At 43.0% G+C, this 23,836-nt stretch overlaps 1 protein-coding gene across 3 annotated transcripts; it reads right to left on the bottom strand.

The window, feature by feature from the left end:
- Positions 1-8,506: 8,506 nt before the first annotated feature.
- On the bottom strand, positions 8,507-23,799 carry LOC142381912 (uncharacterized). Of its 3 annotated transcripts, none has more exons than XM_075467211.1 (13): positions 23,274-23,799; positions 22,495-22,580; positions 22,242-22,400; positions 21,040-21,144; positions 20,603-20,662; positions 19,297-19,419; positions 19,172-19,217; positions 14,879-14,979; positions 11,300-11,433; positions 10,472-10,631; positions 9,900-10,016; positions 9,088-9,157; positions 8,507-8,680 (listed from the first exon to the last, which is right to left on the bottom strand). In XM_075467211.1, the coding sequence occupies exons 1-13, from the start codon at positions 23,302-23,304 to the stop codon at positions 8,553-8,555; spliced, it is 1,320 nt and encodes a 439-aa protein (XP_075323326.1). In that variant the 5' UTR covers positions 23,305-23,799; the 3' UTR covers positions 8,507-8,552. The 3 variants fall into 3 exon arrangements, with proteins under 3 accessions (XP_075323326.1, XP_075323324.1, XP_075323325.1); XM_075467209.1 differs by having other exon boundaries at positions 20,513-20,662; positions 23,274-23,797; XM_075467210.1 differs by having other exon boundaries at positions 20,513-20,662; positions 22,242-22,397; positions 23,274-23,796.
- Positions 23,800-23,836: the final 37 nt, after the last annotated feature.

The raw sequence follows: 23,836 nt of genomic DNA on the forward strand, positions 1-23,836 counted from the left end.
GTGTGTAACAACTGCTGAGATCTAATGGTTAAACCAGATGTTTACTCTTATCTTTTCTCCATTAGCTCTGCTTCCTCATGTCTTTCGCTTGTTTTGAGGTGGATATTTGTTGTTACACACCAACTGAAGTGTAGTTTTTAGTTGTATCGTCTTTTTCTTCATAGACCTTTGTTATTGTCACACACAGTAACTTTAATAGTGATTTATGCCACAAACTATGAGTTGTAGAGAGGTTGCAGAGTGTGGATTTTACATGTCTGAGAGCTTTTCCAGCTGAAGCTGTTGATGATAGATGCTCAATGCAATAATTAATACTTTCATTTACATGGTATTAGTCACAGACACAGACTAGATCAGAGTTAATATTCACTAATGAGCTCATTGCTGACCTTCAGTCTGACTATAGAAATACACACAGGAACAAATAAAGTTCACATGACCTCACTGAAAATTGATTTAAACTTATATTACTCTTGTTTAATATATTGTTTAAACTAGGGCTGGGTTGAGTTTACTCGTTATTATCGCGTTAACTCATCGATTATTTAACGCCGATAAATATTTTATCACGCATTAACGCAATTTTTTTATTTTATATATATTATTTTTTATTATTTTTGGGGGCTCTTGTGCCTTTAATGGATAGGAAAGTTCAGAGAGACAGGAAGCAGGGGGCAGAGAGAGGGGGAACCACATGCAGCACAGGGCCGTCCGATGCGGGATTCAAACCGGGGCCAGCTGCAGCGAGGACTATAGCCTCTTGTACATGTGGCGCCTGCTCAACCCACTACACCACAAACCACCCGTTTTATTATTTATTTTATTATTGTAAAGGTCTGTTGCTCACAGGCTTTTATTTTGTAAAAGTCTGTTGCTGTCTGCTGTGGAACTGGAAATGAAAGTAATCGGCGGATCCACCAAACATGGAGAAGGGTACGGAACTTTTACTCTGCCATTTTCATTTTAAAGTTCTTCCAGACGGCGGAGTCGACAGAACCAAAGTCATCTGTAAACACTGCCAAGTTGAATTGTCTTCTCAGCGTAGTAGTTCCAGTCTAAAATATCACTTAAAGGCAAAACACACAACTGATACCAGCAAGTCATTCAAGGAAACAGACAGTGGAGCGAGGCTTCTACATAAAAACTACAGAAAGATGCTGATGTTAAAAGTGTGTTTGCACAACAAATGTTATGGCACTTTCATTCATATGGCAGCACATTTAAAATAAAACTAAATGCTAAAAGCTATACACTACTTTTGGATTCATTTTTGGATTTTGCGTACAAATGCGATTAATCGTGATTAATCAGGGAAATCATGTGATTAATTAGATTAAACATTGTAATCGTTGCCCAGCTCTAATTTAAACCTTACTAGTCAGTAGTTGGCCTTAGACATGTGCCACATGCTGAGTCACAGACAGTCCCTTTAATTTCTCCACTTCTGATATACGATTACACTGAAATGCAATAAGATGGTCAATCCAAGTAGAATTCCTACTGAGAACGTTGTAACAACTGTAAAGACATTTAGATTAAGCCAGAACTTTGCTGCTGGTTTAGACACACAGTTACAGACTGATAAAACTACAACTAAGACATGTAGCCCACGGCCTAAACCTGTAAATGATGGAGCAGACTGGAGCAGGTCAACACCTACAGTAGAATGAATAGAAAGGTAATGTTGAGGATAGAAGTGCAGCCAGAGAGAAGAAAACCCTTTAGAAAAGGAAGGAGCTGATGGTGTTTTAGATGGAGCAGGTCATTTGGCATATTGATCGAGCTCCCTGCAGAGAAACGTGCCTTGTCTCCACATGTCTGATGTCTTAAGGGAGCGGTTGGCAGGATGGCAACACGCACAGCACACAAGCATGTGCTGAAGCCAGAGGGATTCACAACATCGGCTGTGCAGTGACCTACTTACCTGTGTGACCCGCTTTGTTTTACATTAAAAATGGATAACACAGAGGCCCCGAGCAACCCAGAGGACAGCAGGAGGAGTGCTATGATGGAGGGGAAAAAATGCCATTTCAAACTGGCCACTAACACACATTTAATCGATAGTTTCTCCGAGGGGAAAGTGGTCAGCTCATAGCTGCAACACAACATTTCTGTCTTTCATGTGTTTTTAGACCAATGCAGCTTAAAGGGATAGTTCGCCTCTTTTGACATGAAGCTGTATGACATCCCATATTAGCAATATCATTTATTAAATTCGACTTACCCCCTGCTGCGTCCTGTGAGCCGAGTTCCAGCCTCATTTTGGTGTTGACGAAGGTAGTCCGGCTAGTTGGCTGAGGCCACAAAAATAAAGCGTTTTGCTTCTCAAAGCAATATGCGTTCAAAAGAGTAATACATTTGCATCACAAAATCGTTCTCCAGGAAAAAAGTCAGACCTCACAATCGCTTGGCCCTATTTTTTCTCCCTTCGTATCACTGCCTGCTGCCACCTGCCGACACCTGTTACGGTGTTTACTGCTCGGTCTGCACTTCGGTCTACACAGCAGGCAGTGATACGAAGGGAGAGAAAATAGCACCAAGCGATTGTGAGGTCTGGCTTTTTCCTGGAGAACGATTTTGTGATGCAAATGTATTACTCTTTTGAACGCTTATCGTTTTAAGAAGCAAGAAGCTTTATTTTTTAAACCCCAGCCAACTTGCCGGACTACTTTTGTCAACACCAAAACGAGGCCGGAACTCAGTTCACAGGATGCAGCGGGGGGTAAGAAAATTTAATAAATGATATTACTAGTATGGGATGTCATACAGTTTCATGTCAAAAGAGGCGAACTATCCCTTTAATGCTGGACACTAACCCATTATGGTGATGATAATTGTAAAGGATGGTCAATTGTTTCCTCTGTCTAAAGCCTTTATGTTCAGTGAAAACAACCAACTGTAGAACAACTGCTCTTTTACAGTCTAATTACCGCCATTTTTTTAACAATAGACACGACTATAATTCGGATTACAGTATATCACCGTAGAATAACAAGCAGCACGTTTCATGTGTTTTCAGAATATCAATCAGTACCAACATGGTGGTAAATCGACTGTGATTATTTACGGCTTTTCTAATCCAGTTGACCACTCAGGCAATACATCACACACACTCACACCGACCGATGGACGCATCAGTAAGCAACATGTCTCGCCCAAGGACACTTTGACACTTTGGAAGCTGAGAGTCAAACTGACCTTTTGATTCGTAGATAACAACTATTCCTCCTGAGCTGCAGCCGCCAGTCTACGGTTGACGCCAGGCATTGGTTAGTTTGGACGCTGTATCTTTGTTTGCTCTTAGGCCGTCCTCTCTATGTACGGATCCTGAATGTGGGATCAGCCTCTCGAATCACCTCTCATTCCATTTCTAACCAAACGTTAAGTTTGTCTGTCCACTGCAAGAAAAGATTTTTGTTTTTCATTAGTTTTAATGTGAAAGCACGTTTATTTTCAACATAGGAACTCAAAAAAAATCCATTACACATGACTCAATAAAATCAACATGATCCTAAATGTATTTGGAAATATTATGATAAACTACTACTTGCTATTTAACGATACAGCAACGTGATGGATGGATAGATGGATGGATGATTAGCCGCCTCTGTGACAGAACTTCTTCCTCCGCAGACACATTCCACTCTAGTTCAATGGAGGCTGAACATCTGCAGTTGCTCTGCATAAATGGCGTGTGCTATGCTCCCACCTTGTGGGCAATGTTGCTTAATCGATAGCTGATGACTGTTTTAAAACCTACACATTTGGAATGGATGAAATGTTATAGACAGAGGGGTGCACATATGATTTTTGGTCTTGTTCTCAGGGGAGAACTTAGGGTTGTTGCTTGGTCCTCACATTTTAAATACACTTTTTTCTTAACCCACCTCACGGCAGGAACAAAACAAAGTAGCGTGGATAATGTGACATGTACTTTAAAGGGATACTTCGCTTCTTTTGACATGAAGCTGTATGACATCCCAAATTAGCAATATCATTTATGAACATTTTCTTACCCCCTGCTGCGTCCTGTGAGCCGAGTTCCAGCCTCGTTTTGGTATTGACGAAAGTAGTCCTGCTAGTTTGCTGGGCTCTGTTGATTAGCCGATGGCTTTGAGTCTCGTGCAGGATGTTCTCCCTTTCCTACGTTCCAAGCACAAACTATGTGTTATATTCCTCAGAAAACTTGATTGGAAAATCATCTGGCGAGTCAAAAGACAATACCGTTTTATTTCGCTATAATCGTCCTGTTGATTAAAAGCCAACAAGGCGCACCTTACTTTGCAACAAAACAAAGCTAATTCGCTTCAGAATCTGATGGATAAGGGCTATAGCTAAAAGAAACTCGCCTAACACACATCAGAAATGTCCAGCCTGACACTACATAAAATACCTAGTAGAGACAAGGATTTGAATATACACAGCGGTGTCTATGCACACCGCAAAGACATATAGTATAGCCTACTACTAAATTAAAGGCATAATATCAGTTTCTTAATTGTGTAGCAGCTGGTCATGAAGTGTGTTAAATTTTCATTTTAACACCCCCTTTTTTAATTTTTTTTCCCGGGGGAGAAACCCCCGGACACCCGTTAAAAATTATTTTCATGTCTGGGCTACAGCCCCGAATGTTTGCTCAAGCTACAGACGCCCCTGCGGAGTATTAAGTCACTTTTGTCATGACCACCGAGCTTGACCTTAATCCACAATGCAGACCAAAAAGACTGTTGTTCTGACCAAAAAGACTGTTGTCCTGACTTCGTCAAAATATTGTGCAATGATACGCTTTCTAAAATCTAACATGCAGGAAACAAACACTGTAAATCCATGTGTCTGAGCCTGAGTTTCAGTTGTCTTGATCAATCCCAGCAGTCCGCAGTCATCAGCTGGCTGACGTTTCTGCCACTCAGTCACACGTTTGATGACATTATGTTCATTCCCTCTCTAAAGACACCACTTTCGAATCGGTTACAGTCAGAATGAAGCCGGACGCAGGTTAACCATCGCCGCTGTCTTGATGAAAACTCGCTATTTTTCTTGTCCCGTTCACAGCAAGACATCCAGAAGAAGCTCCTTGTTGAGAAAGTTGATATTGAAGAAGTTATCAGGGAGAAGACCAAGATCCTGGCTGATCTGGAGGTCCGCTACATTGAGCTCAAGTGTAGTGAGAACCCTGCACCTACAAGGTATTTTCACTGAAAACATTACAACACTGACTGCTTAATCTGAATTGTGCCATTCAGTTTTTAAGTGTCATTTTTTTTACTCTTTGTCCCCAGAAAGTAGCATATACTGACACAATGCCATTATTAATTATTGTTATTATTGTCACTTTCTCTTTACACCCTGAATCTATTTCAAATGTTGCCACATGCTGTGAGCTTTTAGTCCGGTTTGCTGCATCTGAATTATAACTTACATGGCTTATGCTTGTGGCTGCAGCCCCATAATAATTTGAAAGCAACTTTTTGGTTGCAGCAAAAGATTGAAGATTGCCAGCTTGGCCATAACTCACAGGGGGTGAGACGTTGGGCTTGACTGATGTATCTGCTGATTGCCCCCTGAGATATTTACCCAACCTCTTTCTTCCTGCGGCGTAGGGCACTCCAGAGTGTTTTTGGATGCAGTGCCATGTTCAGTTTTTATGCATTTTATGGACTTATCAGTAAATATTTTCATGCAGCCGGGACAGATTACACTTTGAAGAAATATCATCAGCAACAGCAGAGTTTGGGACATCTTTTATTAGGGGCCATTAAAAGTTTTATCGTGTAGCCTATTGCAGAGCCATGTTGGTAGGTTAGTTTTATAATGTTGGAGGGGCATATGTTGTCTTAACTTCTGTTTATTTAAAGGCTTCAGCAGCTAAAGGAAGAAAAACTAGCTCAGGTGAAGCAGGAGGCAGACCGCGTTCAAAGGTTAAAGTCTGAGCTGAATCACTCGCAAGATCTGTTGGATACTATTGACCAGGGGATACGTAACCTCTACTTCATGATAAGCTCCGGGCCTGTGGAGGTTTGACAACTCCAGATCTTCTGACTTTACACTGGCACCACCTTTGGGCCGGCATTGGTCATTCTAGGTGAAAAGATTGACCCGACGTCTTTGCCTGCCTCAAGATAAATTTCAATCACACTGGAGATCTCCTGATTTTCCTTTAGCGCCATCATCACATTAACTTTTTAATTTGTCAAGATTCTTCTTTATGATCAAGCATCTGCTAAACCAGCTGCGTTCCCAACAGCCTTAGTTTTGCTAGTGCAGGTGCTAGCAAACGTATGAAACTACAAACTTTGTTTCCAGATGATTTTCTAAAATCCTTTAAACCTTTAAAAACCTGTAATCGTTCGTACATTTATTTATTTCTGTTTGCCATTGTGTTACATCTGTGTCCTTTCTTGCTAAACGCAGGATTCCAGCTGCTCATGGTTATTGTTGTGTGATTGTCCTCCTGGTGATGCTCAGCAAGTGTTTCCACTCTCCCGTGCAGGAGCTGTCCAGTATGTCCAGCACAGACAAACTGGAGGAGATCAGAGTCCTGCTGCGGAGATTACAGCAAAGTGCAAAGACAAAGAAGCCTCATGTCAGCAGCGAGGACCGAGAGAGGGTGCTGCAGTTCTCTGATACTCTGACTGCTCTGTTTCAGTTCATTTGCTTAAAGGGATAGTTCGCCTCTTTTGACATGAAGCTGTATGACATCCCATATTAGCAATATTATTTATGAACATCTTCTTACCCCCTGCTGCGTCCTGTGAGCCGAGTTCCAGCCTCGTTTTGGTGTTGATGAAAGTAGTTCCGGCTAGTTGGCTTGGGTTTAAAAAAATAAAGCGTTTTGCTTCTCAAAACAATATGCGTTCAAAAGAGTAATACTTTTGCATCACAAAATCGTTCTGCCTGCTGTGTAGACCGTGCAGACCGAGCACTCCCCTGCTTCCGAGCAGCAAACACCGTAACAGGTGCGGCTGTCGGCAGGCGGCAGCACGCCGCCTGCAACGTTGGAAAAAGACTTCATGTACACCTAAAATGGCAGCTGCTTCATGCATGGGCCATTTATCACCCAGCTGATTCACTGAAGAGAAGTTAAAGTAATATTGATAATGACTAGAGCTGGGCAAGTTAACTCGTTATTAGTTAACGCATTAATTGTTTAACGCCAATAAATATTTTATTGCGCATTAACGCATGTTTTATTATTTTACAATTTAAAAAAAAACAAAACTTTTTTTTTTTGAGGGCTTTTGTGCCTTTAATGGATAGGAAAGTTCAGAGAGACAGGAAGCAGGAGGCAGAGAGAGGGGGAACGACATGCAGCACAGGGCCGTCCGATGCAGGACTCGAACCAGGGCCGAGATACCTCTTGTACATGGGGCGCCTGCTCAACCCACTATGCCACAAACCACCCTGTTTTATTATTTATTTTATTTAGTAAAAGTCTGTTGTTCACAGGCTTTTATTTTGTAAAAGTCTGTTGCTGTCTGCTGTGGAACAGGAAAAGAAAGTAATCGGCGGATCCACCAAACATGGAGAAGGGTACGGAACTTTTACTCGGCCATTTTCATTTTAAAGTTCTTCCAGACGGCGGAGTCCACAGAACCAAAGTCATCTGTAAACACTGCCAAGTTGAATTGTCTTCTCAGCGTAGTAGTTCCAGTCTAAAATATCACTTAAAGGCAAAACACACAACTGATAGCAGCAAGTCATTCAAGGAAACAGACAGTGGAGCGAGGCTTCTACATAAAAACTACAGAAAGATGCTGATGTTAAAAGTGTGTTTGCACAACAAATGTTATGGCACTTTCATTCATATGTCAGCACATTTAAAATAAAACTAAATGCTAAAAGCTATATGCTACTTTTGAATTCATTTTTGGATTTTGCGTACAAATGCGATTAATCGTGATTAATCAGGGAAATCATGTGATTAATTAGATTAAAAATTTTAATCGTTGCCCAGCCCTAATAATAACACATCTTGACAATAATCTTTTTTCTTTCTTTTTGATTTGATAAGGGAAGATTTACAGGGGGCAGAATTAGAGACACTAAAATTCCTGACTGTATTTTAATATCGAGCCCTTTGTGATTAACTCTGTCTTGAGTGGATCTGAATATTTCAGTTTCTGGACAGCTTGTGGGGAAAAAGCTGGTAAACCCAAACATGGGATACATATTCATTAAACAAGCTCAGTTTAGTCTCAGTCTGATCTGTCAAACAATACTTTCCTACCATTTGAAATGAGATGCAGATGTTGCTGACCCTATATTAACCAAACTATTTAATGTTCATGGCTGATATTTGTGATGAAACTGGGTTTGTGAACATTTTATAAACAGAAATCTGCATTCAACTTGCAGCTTCATCCATAAACATAAGATAGTAACAAAAGAAAGTCATTATTTTGTAAGTGAATAGGGCTCTTCCATCATCATCATCATCAGATTTGATAAGGCACAAAGCCTACTGATCAGTGACGATCAAATGAGCAAAAGCAGAAAAAATTCTTGCTTCTTTATACTTTATTTTCCTCACATCCACTGTGTGGTGCGTGTCTCTATTTAGTCTTCTTGCGACCCTTGGCGGTCTTCTTTTTCTGGATCTCAATCAGCTGCATGCTGTCGCGTTTGATCTCCTCTCGGGTTGGACAGGCCGGCTCTTCACCCTCACTTGACTCAAGAGGGTCTGTGAGATGAGAGGCGGATTTTCATTCAGCTCATTATTCAAAACAGCAGACAGTCGTGGAAATAAAGCCTCAACTGCGATATCGTTTGAAGCTATATGTGCAACAGCAGTTATTAAACATGTTAAACACACTATGGCATTTTTATTGGAATCAGTTCGTGGCTCTTAAAGAAATAATACCCGACATTACAGCAGGAATAGTAATAAGCTTATGGACAACTAAAGCTTCTTTCTGGGTCTCATATATACACTTTAATTTCTTGAACTTGCACCTGAAAACTGAAATCTTAGGAAAATAAATCCAGCCTGAACCCAGCACAAAAAAACATATTTCTATTCGTCGTCTTTGCAGAGTCGAGTTCAGTTTAAATGAAACATTAAATCCAGTTCTGCAACACGCTGCTCACCTGGTGGGGTGGCTGGTCTTCTGTTGTTCTTCACCTCAGATGAGTTGATTTTTTCCATTAACATGTAAACCTAAGGGAGAAGAAAGTTAGTGTGGGAAACGGATTAAAGGGATAGTTCGCTTCTTTTGACATGAAGCTGTATGACATCCCATATTAGCAACATCATTTATGAACATTTTCTTACCCCCTGCTGCGTCCTGTGAGCCGAGTTCCAGCCTCGTTTTGGTGTTGACGAAGGTAGTCCAGCTAGTTGGCTGGGGTTTAAAAAATAAAGCGTTTTGCTTCTCAAAACAATATGCGTTCAAAAGAGTAATACATTTGCATCACAAAATTGTTCAACCAGAAAAAGCCAGACCTCCCAATCGCTTGGCCCTATTTTCTCTCCCTTCACATCACTGCGTGCTGCCACCTGACGATAGCCGCACCTGTTACGGTGTTTACTGCTCGGTCTGCACGGTCTGCACAGCAGGCAGTGATACGAAGGGAGAGAAAATAGCACCAAGCGATTGTGAGGTCTGACTTTTTCCTGGAGAACGATTTTGTGATGCAAATGTATTACTCTTTTGAACGCATATTGTTTGAGAAGCAAAACGCTTTATTTTTTAAGCCCCAGCCAACTAGCTGGACTACTTTCATCAACACCAAAGCGAGGCTGGAACTCGGCTCACAGGACGCAGCAGGGGGTAAGAAAATGTTCATAAATAATATTGCTAATATGGGATGTCATACAGCTTCATGTCAAAAGAGGCGAACTATCCCTTTAAGCAAATGAACTGAAACAGAGCAGTCAGAGTATCAGAGAACTGCAGCACCCTCTCTCGGCCCTCGCTGCTGACATGAGGCTTCTTTGTCTTTGCACTTTGCTGTAATCTCCGCAGCAGGACTCTGATCTCCTCCAGTTTGTCTGTGCTGGACATACTGGACAGCTCCTGCACGGGAGAGTGGAAACACTTGCTGAGCATCACCAGGAGGACAATCACACAACAATAACCATGAGCAGCTGGAATCCTGCGTTTAGCAAGAAAGGACACAGATGTAACACAATGGCAAACAGAAATAAATAAATGTACAAACGATTACAGGTTTTTAAAGGTTTAAAGGATTTTAGAAAATCGTCTGGAAACAAAGTTTGTAGTTTCATACGTTAGCATGCTAACGTTTGCTAGCACCTGCACTAGCAAAACTAAGGCTGTTGGGAACGCAGCTGGTTTAGCAGATGCTTGATCATAAAGAAGAATCTTGACAAATTAAAAAAGTTAATGTGATGATGGCGCTAAAGGAAAGTCAGGAGATCTCCAGTGTGAGATCTAGAATGACCTAGAATGACCAATGCCGGCCCAAAGGTGGTGCCAGTGTAAAGTCAGAAGATCTGGAGTTGTCAAACCTCCACAGGCCCGGAGCTCATCATGAAGTAGAGGTTGCGTATCCCCTGGTCAATAGTATCCAACAGATCTTGCGAGTGATTCAGCTCAGACTTTAACCTTTGAACGCGGTCTGCCTCCTGCTTCACCTGAGCTAGTTTTTCTTCCTTTAGCTGCTGAAGCCTTTAAATAAACAGAAGTTAAGACAACATATGCCCCTCCAACATTATAAAATAACCTACCAACATGGCTCTGCAATAGGCTACACGATAAAACTTTTAATGGCCCCTAATAAAAGATGTCCCAAACTCTGCTGTTGCTGATGATATTTCTTCAAAGTGTAATCTGTCCCGGCTGCATGAAAATATTTACTGATAAGTCCATAAAATGCATAAAAACTGAACATGGCACTGCATCCAAAAACACTCTGGAGTGCCCTACGCCGCAGGAAGAAAGAGGTTGGGTAAATATCTCAGGGGGGCAATCAGCAGATACATCAGTCAAGCCCAACGTCTCACCCCCTGTGAGTTATGGCCAAGCTGGCAATCTTCAATCTTTTGCTGCAACCAAAAAGTTGCTTTCAAATTATTATGGGGCTGCAGCCACAAGCATAAGCCATGTAAGTTATAATTCAGATGCAGCAAACCGGACTAAAAGCTCACAGCATGTGGCAACATTTGAAATAGTTTCAGGGTGTAAAGAGAAAGTGACAATAATAACAATAATTAATAATGGCATTGTGTCAGTATATGCTACTTAGTGGGGACAAAGAGTAAAAAAATGACACTTAAAAACTGAATGGCACAATTCAGATTAAGCAGTCAGTGTTGTAATGTTTTCAGTGAAAATACCTTGTAGGTGCAGGGTTCTCACTACACTTGAGCTCAATGTAGCAGACCTCCAGATCAGCCAGGATCTTGGTCTTCTCCCTGATAACTTCTTCAATATCAACTTTCTCAACAAGGAGCTTCTTCTGGATGTCTTGCTGTGAACGGGACAAGAAAAATAGCGAGTTTTCATCAAGACAGCGGCGATGGTTAACCTGCGTCCGGCTTCATTCTGACTGTAACCGATTCGACAGTGGTGTCTTTAGAGAGGGAATGAACATCATGTCATCAAACGTGTGACTGAGTGGCAGAAACGTCAGCCAGCTGATGACTGCGGACTGCTGGGATTGATCAAGACAACTGAAACTCAGGCTCAGACACATGGATTTACAGTGTTTGTTTCCTGCATGTTAGATTTTAGAAAGCGTATCATTGCACAATATTTTGACGAAGTCAGAACAACAGTCTTTTTGGTCAGAACAACAGTCTTTTTGGTCAGAACAACAGTCTTTTTGGTCAGAACAACAGTCTTTTTGGTCTGCATTGTGGATTAAGGTCAAGCTCGGTGGTCATGACAAAAGTGACTTAATACTCCGCAGGGGCGTCTGTAGCTTGAGCAAACATTCGGGGCTGTAGCCCAGACATGAAAATAATTTTTAACGGGTGTCCGGGGGTTTCTCCCCCGGGAAAAAAAATTAAAAAAGGGGGTGTTGAATGAAAATTTAACACACTTCATGACCAGCTGCTACACAATTAAGAAACTGATATTATGCCTTTAATTTAGTAGTAGGCTATACTATATGTCTTTGCGGTGTGCATAGACACCGCTGTGTATATTCATATCCTTGTCTCTACTAGGTATTTTATGTAGTGTCAGGCTGGACATTTCTGATGTGTGTTAGGCGAGTTTCTTTTAGCTATAGCCCTTATCCATCAGATTCTGAAGCGAATTAGCTTTGTTTTGTTGCGAAGTAAGGTGCGCCTTGTTGGCTTTTAATCAACAGGACGATTATAGCGAAATAAAACGGTATTGTCTTTCGACTCGCCAGATGATTTTCCAATCAAGTTTTCTGAGGAATATAACACATAGTTTGTGCTTGGAACGTAGGAAAGGGAGAACATCCTGCACGAGACTCAAAGCCATCGGCTAATCAACAGAGCCATGATCACCAGGTATTGGCGCAAGTGTTGGAGCTCTTGTGCAAGGGCCAGTAGCCTATCGCATTAAACCTTTTCTTGTAGCGATTTGCCCATCACCATAAATTCCGAGCGAATTAACATTATAACCGTTTTCCATCACATGTGTGAATTATGATTGACGATGTTTGGGACTATAAAACGTGACTTCAACTCGGGGCGAATCTACCTGATGGATGGGGGGAGTTTAATGATTGTTTGTTATGTTTATGTGTGTGCTTTTTGGTTGTGGAGCGGGAAGGGATCAAAGATAGCAGGTGGGTTAGTGGCTTCACCTCGGCACTGATTGGGAACACGCTGTTGCTGATTGCAGGTGATTACGGCGTTTGGGAGCGAGAGGAGAGAAATAGAGGTTCAGAGTACATGGTGGGTGTTCTGGGAAGGAGCCGGACGCTTCACGTCGAGTTGCACTCACGGTTGGGGTGGTGGGTGCCGTTCGTAGCTGTTTAGAGCTGCCGGCGGTGAAGACAGTCAGCGGGCAGTGTCAGACAGGGCCGGGCTGTAGGAGTGTATGCTCAAGCGTGTGCCTAAAACGCCGAGCTGCACTCACGGTTGGGGGTGGGTGCCGTTCGTAGCCGTTTAGGGCTGCCGGCGGTGAAGACAGTCAGCGGGCGTGAGGTGAGTTAGGGCCGGGCATTGTAGGAGTGCATATTTGGGCATGTCAGAATCCTGCGGTCTGAGCTGGTTACAAAGTTGCATGATGACAGCAGCGGTATTCTATCACCGCTCAAAGTGTGGTCCACGGAGCTCTTCTTTTCTTCTTCTTCTTCTTATTATACATATTTTATTTATGTCAGTCCAGAGAGATTCGGTGCTGAAGCCCCGAATGACCAGGTCTCTCGACCCCCCTGATACTCTGTGTTTGCTCCAGATATTTTCAGATTAAGTGTATTACCGTCCTTCGGATGGACGGTTAAATCACATTCGTGATCCTGATCCCTTGGTTCACAAGTCAGGTGCTTTGTCGATATTATAAAGTGAGAGGTAAGCAAGAAAAAGCTTATTAGAGGCGACAATAAAGTGGCAAAAAGTATGTTTAACCAGTGTTGTATAGTAACGAAGTAAAAATACTTCACTACTGTACTTAAGTATATTTTGGAATACTTTGTACTTTCCTCAAGTTTAAATTTTTTTGACAACTTTCACTTTTACTTCACTATATTTCCGAACTTAATTGCATACTTTTACTCCAATACATTTTCATTGTTCGGTTTAGTTACTCGTTACAAAAGAGAGAGAGAGAAAAAAAACGCAACAGTGTTTTGACCCCATGCATGTTATGCCTGCCCAAAGACGTGGAAATTTTTTATATATAAAAAAAAAAAAAAAAAAAAAAGTGTTGAGGATAATCTTTTGGACTATTCAACCATACCCAGGGTTTCTGGTTCCATTACATATTGTAACATTTATCATAATGAGCTTGGCTGACCACTGTATTTCACATTTTACAGATTTGGAGTGTTGCACCGTGTGTGTAATAAACACACCTACTTTTTTACTGCCGCTGGGGGCTTATTTTCCTTCTGTATGAGCACAAATGTGGAAAAATTACAACAATAATTGTGCAATGTGTGCCTGGTATACAAAGCTGCAAGCTTTCATACCCAAAGACCCCACTGAAACGATGCCATTTAGCTCTTTTGTGAATCTGCTTCAAAAGAAAAGAATACTTATTAACCTTCTTCTTCGGCACTGCTGTTATTCACGCTGAGCTGAGCTGTTATGCTGCTGACACTGGACCTGTATTCACCAGCTATGACAGGTGTGATGTGCTGCAAGTTTAGAAACTACTTCTTAAAAGCAAACTAACACAATTAATAGAGGATGAGTAACATTTCAGCGGGAGATAAAACAGGAGATAAAACAATAATGTTGGAAATAATAATATATAACCGAGGAATAATTTGTAATCAGTGTGTATTATAACATTTATTTTCTCATGTGTCTATGCATGAAATCTTTTAACTGTTGCTTGTTTTTAAATTCATTTGAATTATTTTAATTGTTTCTCTTTATATTCTTTTATGTATTTTTAATGCTTCTTCCACTCCCTGCTGCAATGCTTTTATTTTATGTAAAGCACTTTGAATTGCTTTGTACATGAAATGTGCTATACAAATAAATTTGACTGACTTATTATAGCGTAATTTTGTTAGTCTTAGAAATTTCAGATGTCTAGGACCACGTAATGCTTTTAATCAAAACAAAAGCAAAGTAAGCATACAAGAGACTCCACAGGGGCTTGTTTCTTCCTGTTATCATGTGGATATAGAATCATGCTTTCACATGAGTTTATAACTTTCTTTCTTTTTTCTATTTAAGTTCTTGCTGTTGGATTTAGCAAGCAGCACTTTGAAAATAAAAAAATGCATTACTGATAATTTAAATGTGACATGTATGGATTACCTGCACTTTTGCAAACTTCTGAGCTTCCCTTAGAGCATCCACATCCTCCATCAGCTTCATGTCGGACTCAAAGCTCTCCTGCTGATCGTCTGCAGAGGCACCTGGAAAACATAAGGAGGCTTAAATTTCTTAAACTGCTCATTTCATTTTACTCTGCTGCCTTGGAGGATTATCTGAATTCTTTTTTTTGGTTAATTTTGAGGAAAATTGTGTTTAACCTCTCTTACTGGGGTGCCTGCTCGAAAATGACATACACAAAATTCACTGAGTATTTCTCTACAATTACAAACTCTGCGAAAAAACTATCTTGGTAAAAAAGCTAACACCTCTGAGGCTTCATGAGAGCTGCATCAACAACCCCCCCACCCTTTGAAATAACATTCAGACTATGAAACAAAAAAAAGTGTTTATCACACCAAAATGTTTTTGATATTTTTGAGTTTGTTCACTATTTGGCTGTATTTTATCCAGCGTCATGAGGTTGTTTCCTGCTCCAATTGTCATACTGTTCATTTTTCTTAAAGAAAATACGCTTGTATTCGCGATCTCGTTCTTTCGGTCACTACCCAAAGCTTGTGACCATAGGTGAGGGTAGGAACATAGATTGACCGGTAAATCGAGAGCTTCGCCTTCTGGCACAGCTCCTCCTTCACCACGACGGGCCGGTGCAGAGCCCGCATCACTGCAGACGCCGCACCGATCCGCCTGTCAATCTCCTGCTCCATTCGTCCCTCACTCGTGAACAAGACCCCGAGATACTTGAACTCCTCCACTTGGGGAAGGATCTCATTCCCAACCCGGAGAGAGCATTCCACCCTTTTCCGGCCGAAGACCATGGTCTCAGATTTGGAGGTGCAGATTCTCATCCCAGCCGCTTCACACTCGGCTGCGAACCGCTCCAGTGAGAGCTGAAGGTCACGGCCCGACGACGCCAACAGAACCACATCGTCCGCAAAAAGCAGAGACCCGATTCTGAGGTTGCCAAACCAGACCCCCTCAACGCCCTGGCTGCGCCTAGAAATTCTGTCCATAAAAATTATGAACAGAATCGGTGACAAAGGGCAGCCCTGACGGAGTCCAACCCTCACAGGAAACATGTCCGACTTACTGCCGGCAATGCGGACCAAACTCTGACACCGATCATACAAAGACCGAACAGCCCATATCAAGGAGTCCGGCACTCCATACTCCCGGAGCACCCCCCACAAGAGTCCCAGAAGGACACGGTCGAACGCCTTCTCCAAGTCCACAAAACACATATAGACCGGTTGGGCGAACTCCCATGCACCCTCCAGGATCCTGCGGAGGGTATAGAGCTGGTCCACTGTTCCACGGCCAGGACGAAAACCACACTACACCTCCTGAATCCGAGATTCGACTATCCGGCGGATCCTCCTCTCCAGTACCCCCGAAAAGACCTTACCAGGGAGGCTGAGGAGTGTGATCCCCCTATAGTTGGAACACACCCTCCGGTCCCCCTTTTTAAAGAGGGGGACCACCACCCCGATCTGCCAGTCCAGAGGCACTGCCCCCGATGTCCACGCGATGCTGCAGAGGCGTGTCAACCAAGACAGCCCCACAACATCCAGAGCCTTGATGAACTCAAGACGGACCTCATCCACCCCCGGGGCCTTGCCACCGAGGAGTTTTTTGACCACCTCGGCAACCTCAGCCCCAGAAATGGGAGGCCCCACGTTCGAGCCCCCCAACTCTGCTTCCTCATCGGAAGGCGTGTCGGTAGGATTGAGGAGGCCCTCGAAGTATTCCCCCCACCGACTCACGACGTCCCTAGTTGAAGTCAGCAGAGCCCCGCCCTCACCATACTCGATGTTGACGGTACACCGCTTCCCCCCCCTGAGCCGCCAGATGGTGGACCAGAATCTCCTTGAGGCCGTCCGGAAGTCGTTCTCCATGGCCTCCCCGAACTCCTCCCAAGCCCGAGTTTTTGCCTCGGCAACCGCCGAGGCCGCGTTCCGCTTGGCCTGTCGGTACCCATCAGCTGCTTCCAGAGTCCCACTGGCCAAAAAGGCCCGATAGGACTCTTTCTTCAGCTTGACGGCCTCCCTCACCACTGGGGTCCACCAGCGGGTTCGGGAATTGCCGCCACGACAGGCACCGACCACCTTACGGCCACAGCTCCGGTCGGCCGCCTCAACAATGGAGGCACGGAACATGGCCCATTCGGGCTCAATGTCCCCTACCTCCCCCGTGACATGGTTGAAGCTCTGCCGGAGGTGGGAGTTGAAACTCCTCCTTACAGGGGATTCCGCCAGCCGTTCCCAACAGACCCTCACAATACGTTTGGGCCTGCCAGGTCTGACCGGCTTCCTCCCCCACCAGAGGAGCCAACTCACCACCACAACTCTGCCCCTCTCTTCACCCGAGTGTCCAGGACATACGGCCGCAAGTCCGACGATACGACCACAAAGTCGATCATCGACCTGCGGCCTAGGGTGTCCTGGTGCCAAGTGCACATATGGACACCCTTATGCCTGAACATGGTGTTCGTTATGGACAGTCCGTGACGAGCACAGAAGTCCAACAACAAAACACCACTCTGATTCAGATCGGGGGGGCCGTTCCTCCCAATCACGCCCCTCCAGGTCTCACTGTCATTGCCCACGTGAGCATTGAAGTCCCCCAGGACGAGGGAGTCTCCCGGAGGAGCACTCTCTAGTGCCTCCTCCAGGGACTCCAAAAAGGGTGGGTACTCTGAACTGCTGTTCGATGCATAAGCACAAACAACAGTCAGGACCCGTCCCCCCACCCTAAGGCGGAGGGAGGCTACCCTCTCGTCTACCGGGGTGAACTCCAATGTACAGGCGCACAGCCGGGGGGCAATAAGTATGCCCACACCTGCTCTACGACTCTCACCGCGGGCAACTCCAGAGTGGAAGAGAGTCCAACCCCTCTCGAGGAGGCTGGTTCCGGAGCCCAAGCCATGCGTCGAGGTGAGTCCAACTATATCTAGCCGGAACCGCTCAGCCTCGCGCACCAGCTCAGGCTCCTTCCCCAGCAGAGAGGTGACGTTCCACGTCCCAAGAGCCAGCTTCAGTAGCCGAGGATCAGACTGCCAAGGTTCCTGCCTTCGGCTGCCGCCCAGCTCACACTGCACCCGACCCCCATGGTCCCTCCTACGGGTGGTGAGCCTGTCGGAAGGGGGACCCGTGTCGTTTCTTCACAAAATCCTCCCTCCAGAAAAAGTCAGACCTTACAATGGCTTGGCGCCATTTTCTCTCCCTTCGTATCACTGCGTGCTGCCGACAGCCGCTCCTGTTTCGGTGTTTGCTGCTCGGTCTGCACTTCGGTCACAGCAAGCAGTGATACGAAAGAAAAGAAAATAGCGCCAAGCGATTTTGAGGTCTGACTTTTTTCTGGATGAACGATTTTGTGATGCAAATGTATTACTCTTTTGAACGCATATTGTTTTGAGAAGCAAAACGCTTTATCTTTTAAATCCCAGCCAACTAGCCGGACTACCTTCATCAATGCCAAAACGAGGCTGGAACTCAGCTCACAGGACGCAGCAGGGGGTAAGTCAAATTTAATAAAGGATATTGCTAATTTGGGATGTCATACAGCTTCATGTCAAAAGAGGCGAACTATCCCTTTAAGCCCATATGGCCCCATGGTAATGAGCTGTGGGTAGTGACCTAAAGAGGCCGGGGACAGGGAGGGACGTCTGGGTTTCTCTGCTCAAGCTGCTGCCCCCGCAACCCGATCCCCGGAGAAGCGGTAGATGATGGATGGATGGATGGATGGATGGATGGATGGATGGATGGATGGATGGATGGATGGATGGATGGATGGATGGCCTTTAAGCCATGGTATCAAAGCAGCTAAAGTTAGTTTAGAGACTACTCCTCAGAAAAAGCACTTCAGCTGAGGACGACAGACTCTGACCAGCAGAAGCCGTCTTGTCACGGTCGAGTGGGGAACATGAGCAGCACCCGGAGGGGTCGTGGCTGGAAAGGTTTAGACCCACTGCTGTGGTTCTTTGTGCTGAAAAGCCATCAGTATTTTTTTAAGGCGATGCAGCCCCCTGCCGTTTCATCTACGGTAAATAAATAATGTTTATCTGGCACCTTTTAACCTCATCTCGGTCCTACAAAGCACTTTACACTGCGCTGAAGTATAGAATGTAAATTAAATGATTTCATCCCTCTTGCCTCTTGTTGAATGTTTTCAGTTTATGTTCCAGCGAGTCACGTTTAAAGTTTATGATTTATACCAACTTCAGCAGGAATGTGCTACAAATGAAGACATTTTGTTTGTTGTTGTTTTCCCACCTACCACATTGTGCAGATTCAGTGGCAGCAACTTCCTCAGTTTCCTGCACCTGTTAAAAAACAGCGACTCATTTATAAAAGTTTGACATCTTAAACAAGATGGCAGAGAAGGCTCTTTTCTATTCTTACCTGCTCTTTACGACTACTCTGCCCAGACATTTGAATTGCCTTTTGCAGCTCCTCTTTTTCTGCAGTCAGTTCATGCAGCTTACTGTCCATTTCCCTTATCTTCTCTCTGACTTCCTGCTCCATCTGAAACACCATGATGGACGGAGGAAAGACATAATGAAAATAGTGCCAAGCGATTGTGAGGTCTGACTTTTTCTGGATGGACGATTGTGTGATGCAAATGCATTAATCTTTTGAACGCATATTGTTTTGAGAAGCAAAACGCTTTATTTTTGTGGCCCCAGCCAACGAGCCGGACTACCTTCATCAACGCCAAAACGAGGCTGGAACTCGGCTCACAGGACGCAGCAGGGGGTAAGAAAATGTTCATAAATGATATTGCTAATATGGGATGTCGTACAGCTTCATGTCAAAAGAGGCAAACTATCCCCTTAAAAATACCACTATTTGTTCAGCACTGAGCTGATAGCGTTTCATGGCTTTTCTTAGTCTTCAATTAGGTACTTTTAACAGTGTAGGTGTGTAACATTGTGATGTAGGCGTCTAGTGGGATGACATCATCGGCGCTGCAGCACAGCTCATTCAATCTGTGCTCTGTGACGGTCGGCTAACTTCACACAGAGTTTGATGCTGCTAGTTTTGTGCAACATGGCAGAATATTTATCAGATTTTGACGACGTGGACGACGACTTTGAGTTGATGGACGTCCTTACCGGAGGGAATAAGCTGTGCTGTAGCGGCGCGCTGCGATGACGTCATCCCAGTAGACGCGTGTGTAGAAAGCTCCTATAAGCCCTCCGATAGCCCCCAATAACAACAACACGGCAGCTCTGCGCTAACAGAGCAATAATAAGCATTCATTCATTGGTCTTAAAGTATTAGTGAAATAAAGACAGATAATGCCTTATTCAGAGGCTGTATTGTCTCTGCCCTGTTCTCTCCCGTTATATGGATATACGCGGATCTCCAGTGATCTAAATATCTACCGAAGGACTTTCACCAAACTGTTATCGGTGAGTAGATGAAGGTATTTTATGCCAGAAATAAGGTCCACGTTTAAAAAAATAAATAAATAAAAAATCCCCTTCAACACACTTCTTAGGCCTCGAACACGATAAAAGATTAAATGCAATAACAGAAATTTTGTCGAATTGGGGAAACCTACAGAAAAATGAATGGCAGGAAAAGAAAAGTCTTGATTCTGGTGTCAGATTACCCTTGTCTTGCGATGACGAGGCCTTGCCCCTGTTCTCTCAACATCAGCTGATTCAGACTTGAGCTTTTTCTTCGTTTTCTCCAGTTTTACCTGTCCACGAATAACTGCATCCGCCTTCTGGTCCAGCATCTTCTCCTGGGCTTGGAGTTGCTACCAAAAATTTTTTTTTAAATTAGGCAAATGAAACAACAGCTTTTGTATTGATCGTTAACATGCCTGCTGTCCAACAGCTAGGATCTGAATTGGGTATGTTATGGGTAAATATCAGTTAATTATGTCTATAAATAGTTTACATGTCTGTACAGCTTCTCAGTACAGATTTTCCCCATTCAAACATGTTAGAAGGTGTCCGTCGAACTTTCCCTCCACCTTCTCAAAGAGAAGACACATTAGCTCGAGTGCAATCTTATTGTACTTGAAAAGGAACTCACCGATATCTTATATCAGTATATACAGTCCTCCCAGCACAATTAAAGCTTTTAGTTTGCTTGTAATGGCCGACATTATTTCAAAACAGCAAAACTCACCTGCTTCAGGTGCTCATAAAGGGACATGTAGGAGGTATGGATCTTCTCAGCTGCTATTATCTTCATCTTCATTTTCTCTCGTTTGTTCTCCGCCTCTCGTGTTTGCTGACACCGTGACAGCAAGATATAAGATGATTAGAAATATATTTATGCAGCGTTAACGGCCCCTGTTCAGGGTAGAAAACACAGACCTGAAGCACACTAAATGATTTGTCATATTAAAGGGATAGTTCGCCTCTGTTGACATGAAGCTGTATGACATCCCATATTAGCAACATCATTTATTAAGTTTGACTTACCCCCTGCTGCGTCCTGTGAGCCGAGTTCCAGCCTAATTTTGGTGTTGACGAAGGTAGTCCAGCTAGTTGGCTGGGGCAAATGTATTACTCTTTTGAACGCATATTGTTTTGAGAAGCAAAACGCTTTATTTTTGTGGCCCCAGCCAACTAGCCGGACTACCTTCGTCAACGCCAAATCGAGGCTGGAACTCGGCTCACAGGACGCAGCAGGGGGTAAGAAAATGTTCATAAATGATATTGCTAATATGGGATGTCATACAGCTTCATGTCAAAACAGGCGAACTATCCCTTTAATCTCCAAGAACAAACAGCTAAAGCAAAAAAACAACACTTGTGACTTCAGGGGGGGGGACAAACATCAGGGTGTCAAGTCTTTCCCTTAATTAACTTTAGTAGGTTTACATCAGTATAGAAAGACAGAGAGATGTTTCACTTCCATAGTTGAGGGGCTCATCTGTAATTTCAGTTTTTAGCTCTTGGACAAAGATGTTTGGGTTTGACATTTTGTGGATGAGCAGAAATTTAATTTGACTGCTGAGAAAAACTACTTTTAAGATGATGTGCAACGTGTCAAGATGCTCTTTAGCATGTAGGCCAAATGTTCTCAAGTGAGGAAGTACTTCCAAGGATTCTGCACTGCCCACAAACCTCTGGTTTTTCAACGATTCAAAGAAAAGAATAGTTTGCAACATAAAAGAAAAATAGATGAATAAATGAAAATAGATAAATGCAATGACTTGTGCATGTGTGGCTGCCAATAATGCAAAAGTTTCAAAACATTTAGCATCAATTATTGATTAAAATGAGCTAAGCTGAGCTTTTACTTTGCTCTGCTTCCCCCAACTGATCAAAACATACGATTAGGTTCAGATTTACGTAAACTGTCCGAGCATTCAAACTCACCCGTTCCAATGTGTCGTCGACCTTGAAAGTTGTAGGCAGAGAGTTCAGCACTCTCATTGACTCCTTCAGCTTTTCCGTTCTTTTCCCCACAGCAGCTGTTAGGCTGTTGCACGCCTTGATCAAGAGAGCCCTCTCGTGCCACTCGTGTTCCATGTTCTGCTAAATGAAAAGTGAACAAATAGAATTGTTTGTAAACAGATTGCTGTAGCCACTGGTGTCAGCATCTAATATTGTCCAGCTAAAAGAGGCTCACCTCCAGAGGCAGTGGACTTTGCTGTGCAGGATTTTTGCCCTTGTTCATCACGACTTCCATTACTGACTTGTCATCTGTCCGATTCTCTAGAAATTGAAATTTAGCTCAGTCCTAGTCACAATTAACAGTATTTCTTCATTTTTAATGATATAATTAAACATTTTCTCAGAAATATATCATTGAAAAAATGATTTCCAAAGTGTGTGAATAAGGCTTTCATATAATCAGATAAAAAATAAAAATAAGTACAGAGATAAAATGTGAACAAGAACAAAAAGAAAACAAATAACATTAATCCGTGCTTTTCTGAGTCCTGATAATATGAGCCGACACTGTCAACGTTTCACTGTTCACACATAACATGTCGTCATGGTATAACTAGCATTGTTCATACGTCCCCAGGGAGTCATTTAGCTGCGACTTGATTGGCTTAAGTGTCTGCATCTTGTGCTTTTTGTACCTTCAGGTCACAGAAATTGCCTGTTTTGAGAAAACGCACTATTTTCAGAATTCTCACAGACTCTTAAGAGTCAAGAAACGAAGAGTTTTCTTTTCATTTGAACCAAAAACAATGTTTGGGGAAAAGCTGGTGAAAGGAAAGCCTACCCAGGACCATAGTTCACAAAACAGTTTGCTCAGTTAACTTTATGTCACATATGCAGATATAAACAAGAGATTACTTCAACTTTAAAAGAAAAAAAAGACTAATACATCAATTTTAAAGATTTAAAGTTCCTGCTATATGTTGATTAGCTAAGCTTACTTTTTAAATAGCCTACCTGAAGTTTTCATTTGATGTGTAGGTGACATCTTTTCAGTCCCTCCAGACTCAGTCTCATTTAGAATTATTTTCCTTCAAATGTACACAATGTTTTGTTAGCAATGTTTTCACATCATTCCGCTTCCGTTTCTTGGATACTGTTGCTATGGCTGGTCTTCATCACTACTAAAACCTGTACAAAATACTCTTTTGTTGTTGTATTACAGTCAAATTTGAAGCGGGACTATAGGTAAGACTTCAGGCTGTAGTCCCATTGTGTTTTTCAGTTCGCAGCCCTATCCTAAAGTCACTTTTACGACACATATTTGGGAGAAAAAAAATTAGGCTGACATAAAAATCCATCTCTTTCATTGTATTCAAGCTCATAATACTTTGTGACAGTAACACTTACCGAGATTCTGACTGTTGTGGGTGAAAATTCAGAGTGTTCTCTTTCACAAGAGACCTCAACCAGGCCTCTGCTCCAAGTGGTTCAAGAGCAGCGTTCAATTTACTTTGGGTATACTTTTTTTTTTTTTTTTTTTAATGGGAGATTCAGGCAAAAATTGCCTGGCTGTTAAT

The sequence above is a fragment of the Odontesthes bonariensis genome, chromosome 6, assembly GCF_027942865.1.
Source record: "Odontesthes bonariensis isolate fOdoBon6 chromosome 6, fOdoBon6.hap1, whole genome shotgun sequence".
Classification (NCBI taxonomy): domain Eukaryota; kingdom Metazoa; phylum Chordata; class Actinopteri; order Atheriniformes; family Atherinopsidae; genus Odontesthes; species Odontesthes bonariensis.

What these genes read in the sequence shown, in the direction of transcription:
- LOC142381912 (XM_075467209.1), bottom strand. Translation starts at nt 23,304, where the DNA reads ATGTCACCTACACATCAAATGAAAACTTCAG. An exon ending in TTTATGAGCACCTGAAGCAG is followed by an intron (nt 20,663 to 21,039) that starts GTGAGTTTTGCT and finishes AATTTTTGGTAG; the next exon opens with CAACTCCAAGCCCAGGAGAA. An exon ending in TGAGCTCCGGGCCTGTGGAG is followed by an intron (nt 10,017 to 10,471) that starts GTTTGACAACTC and finishes TCTCCCGTGCAG; the next exon opens with GAGCTGTCCAGTATGTCCAG.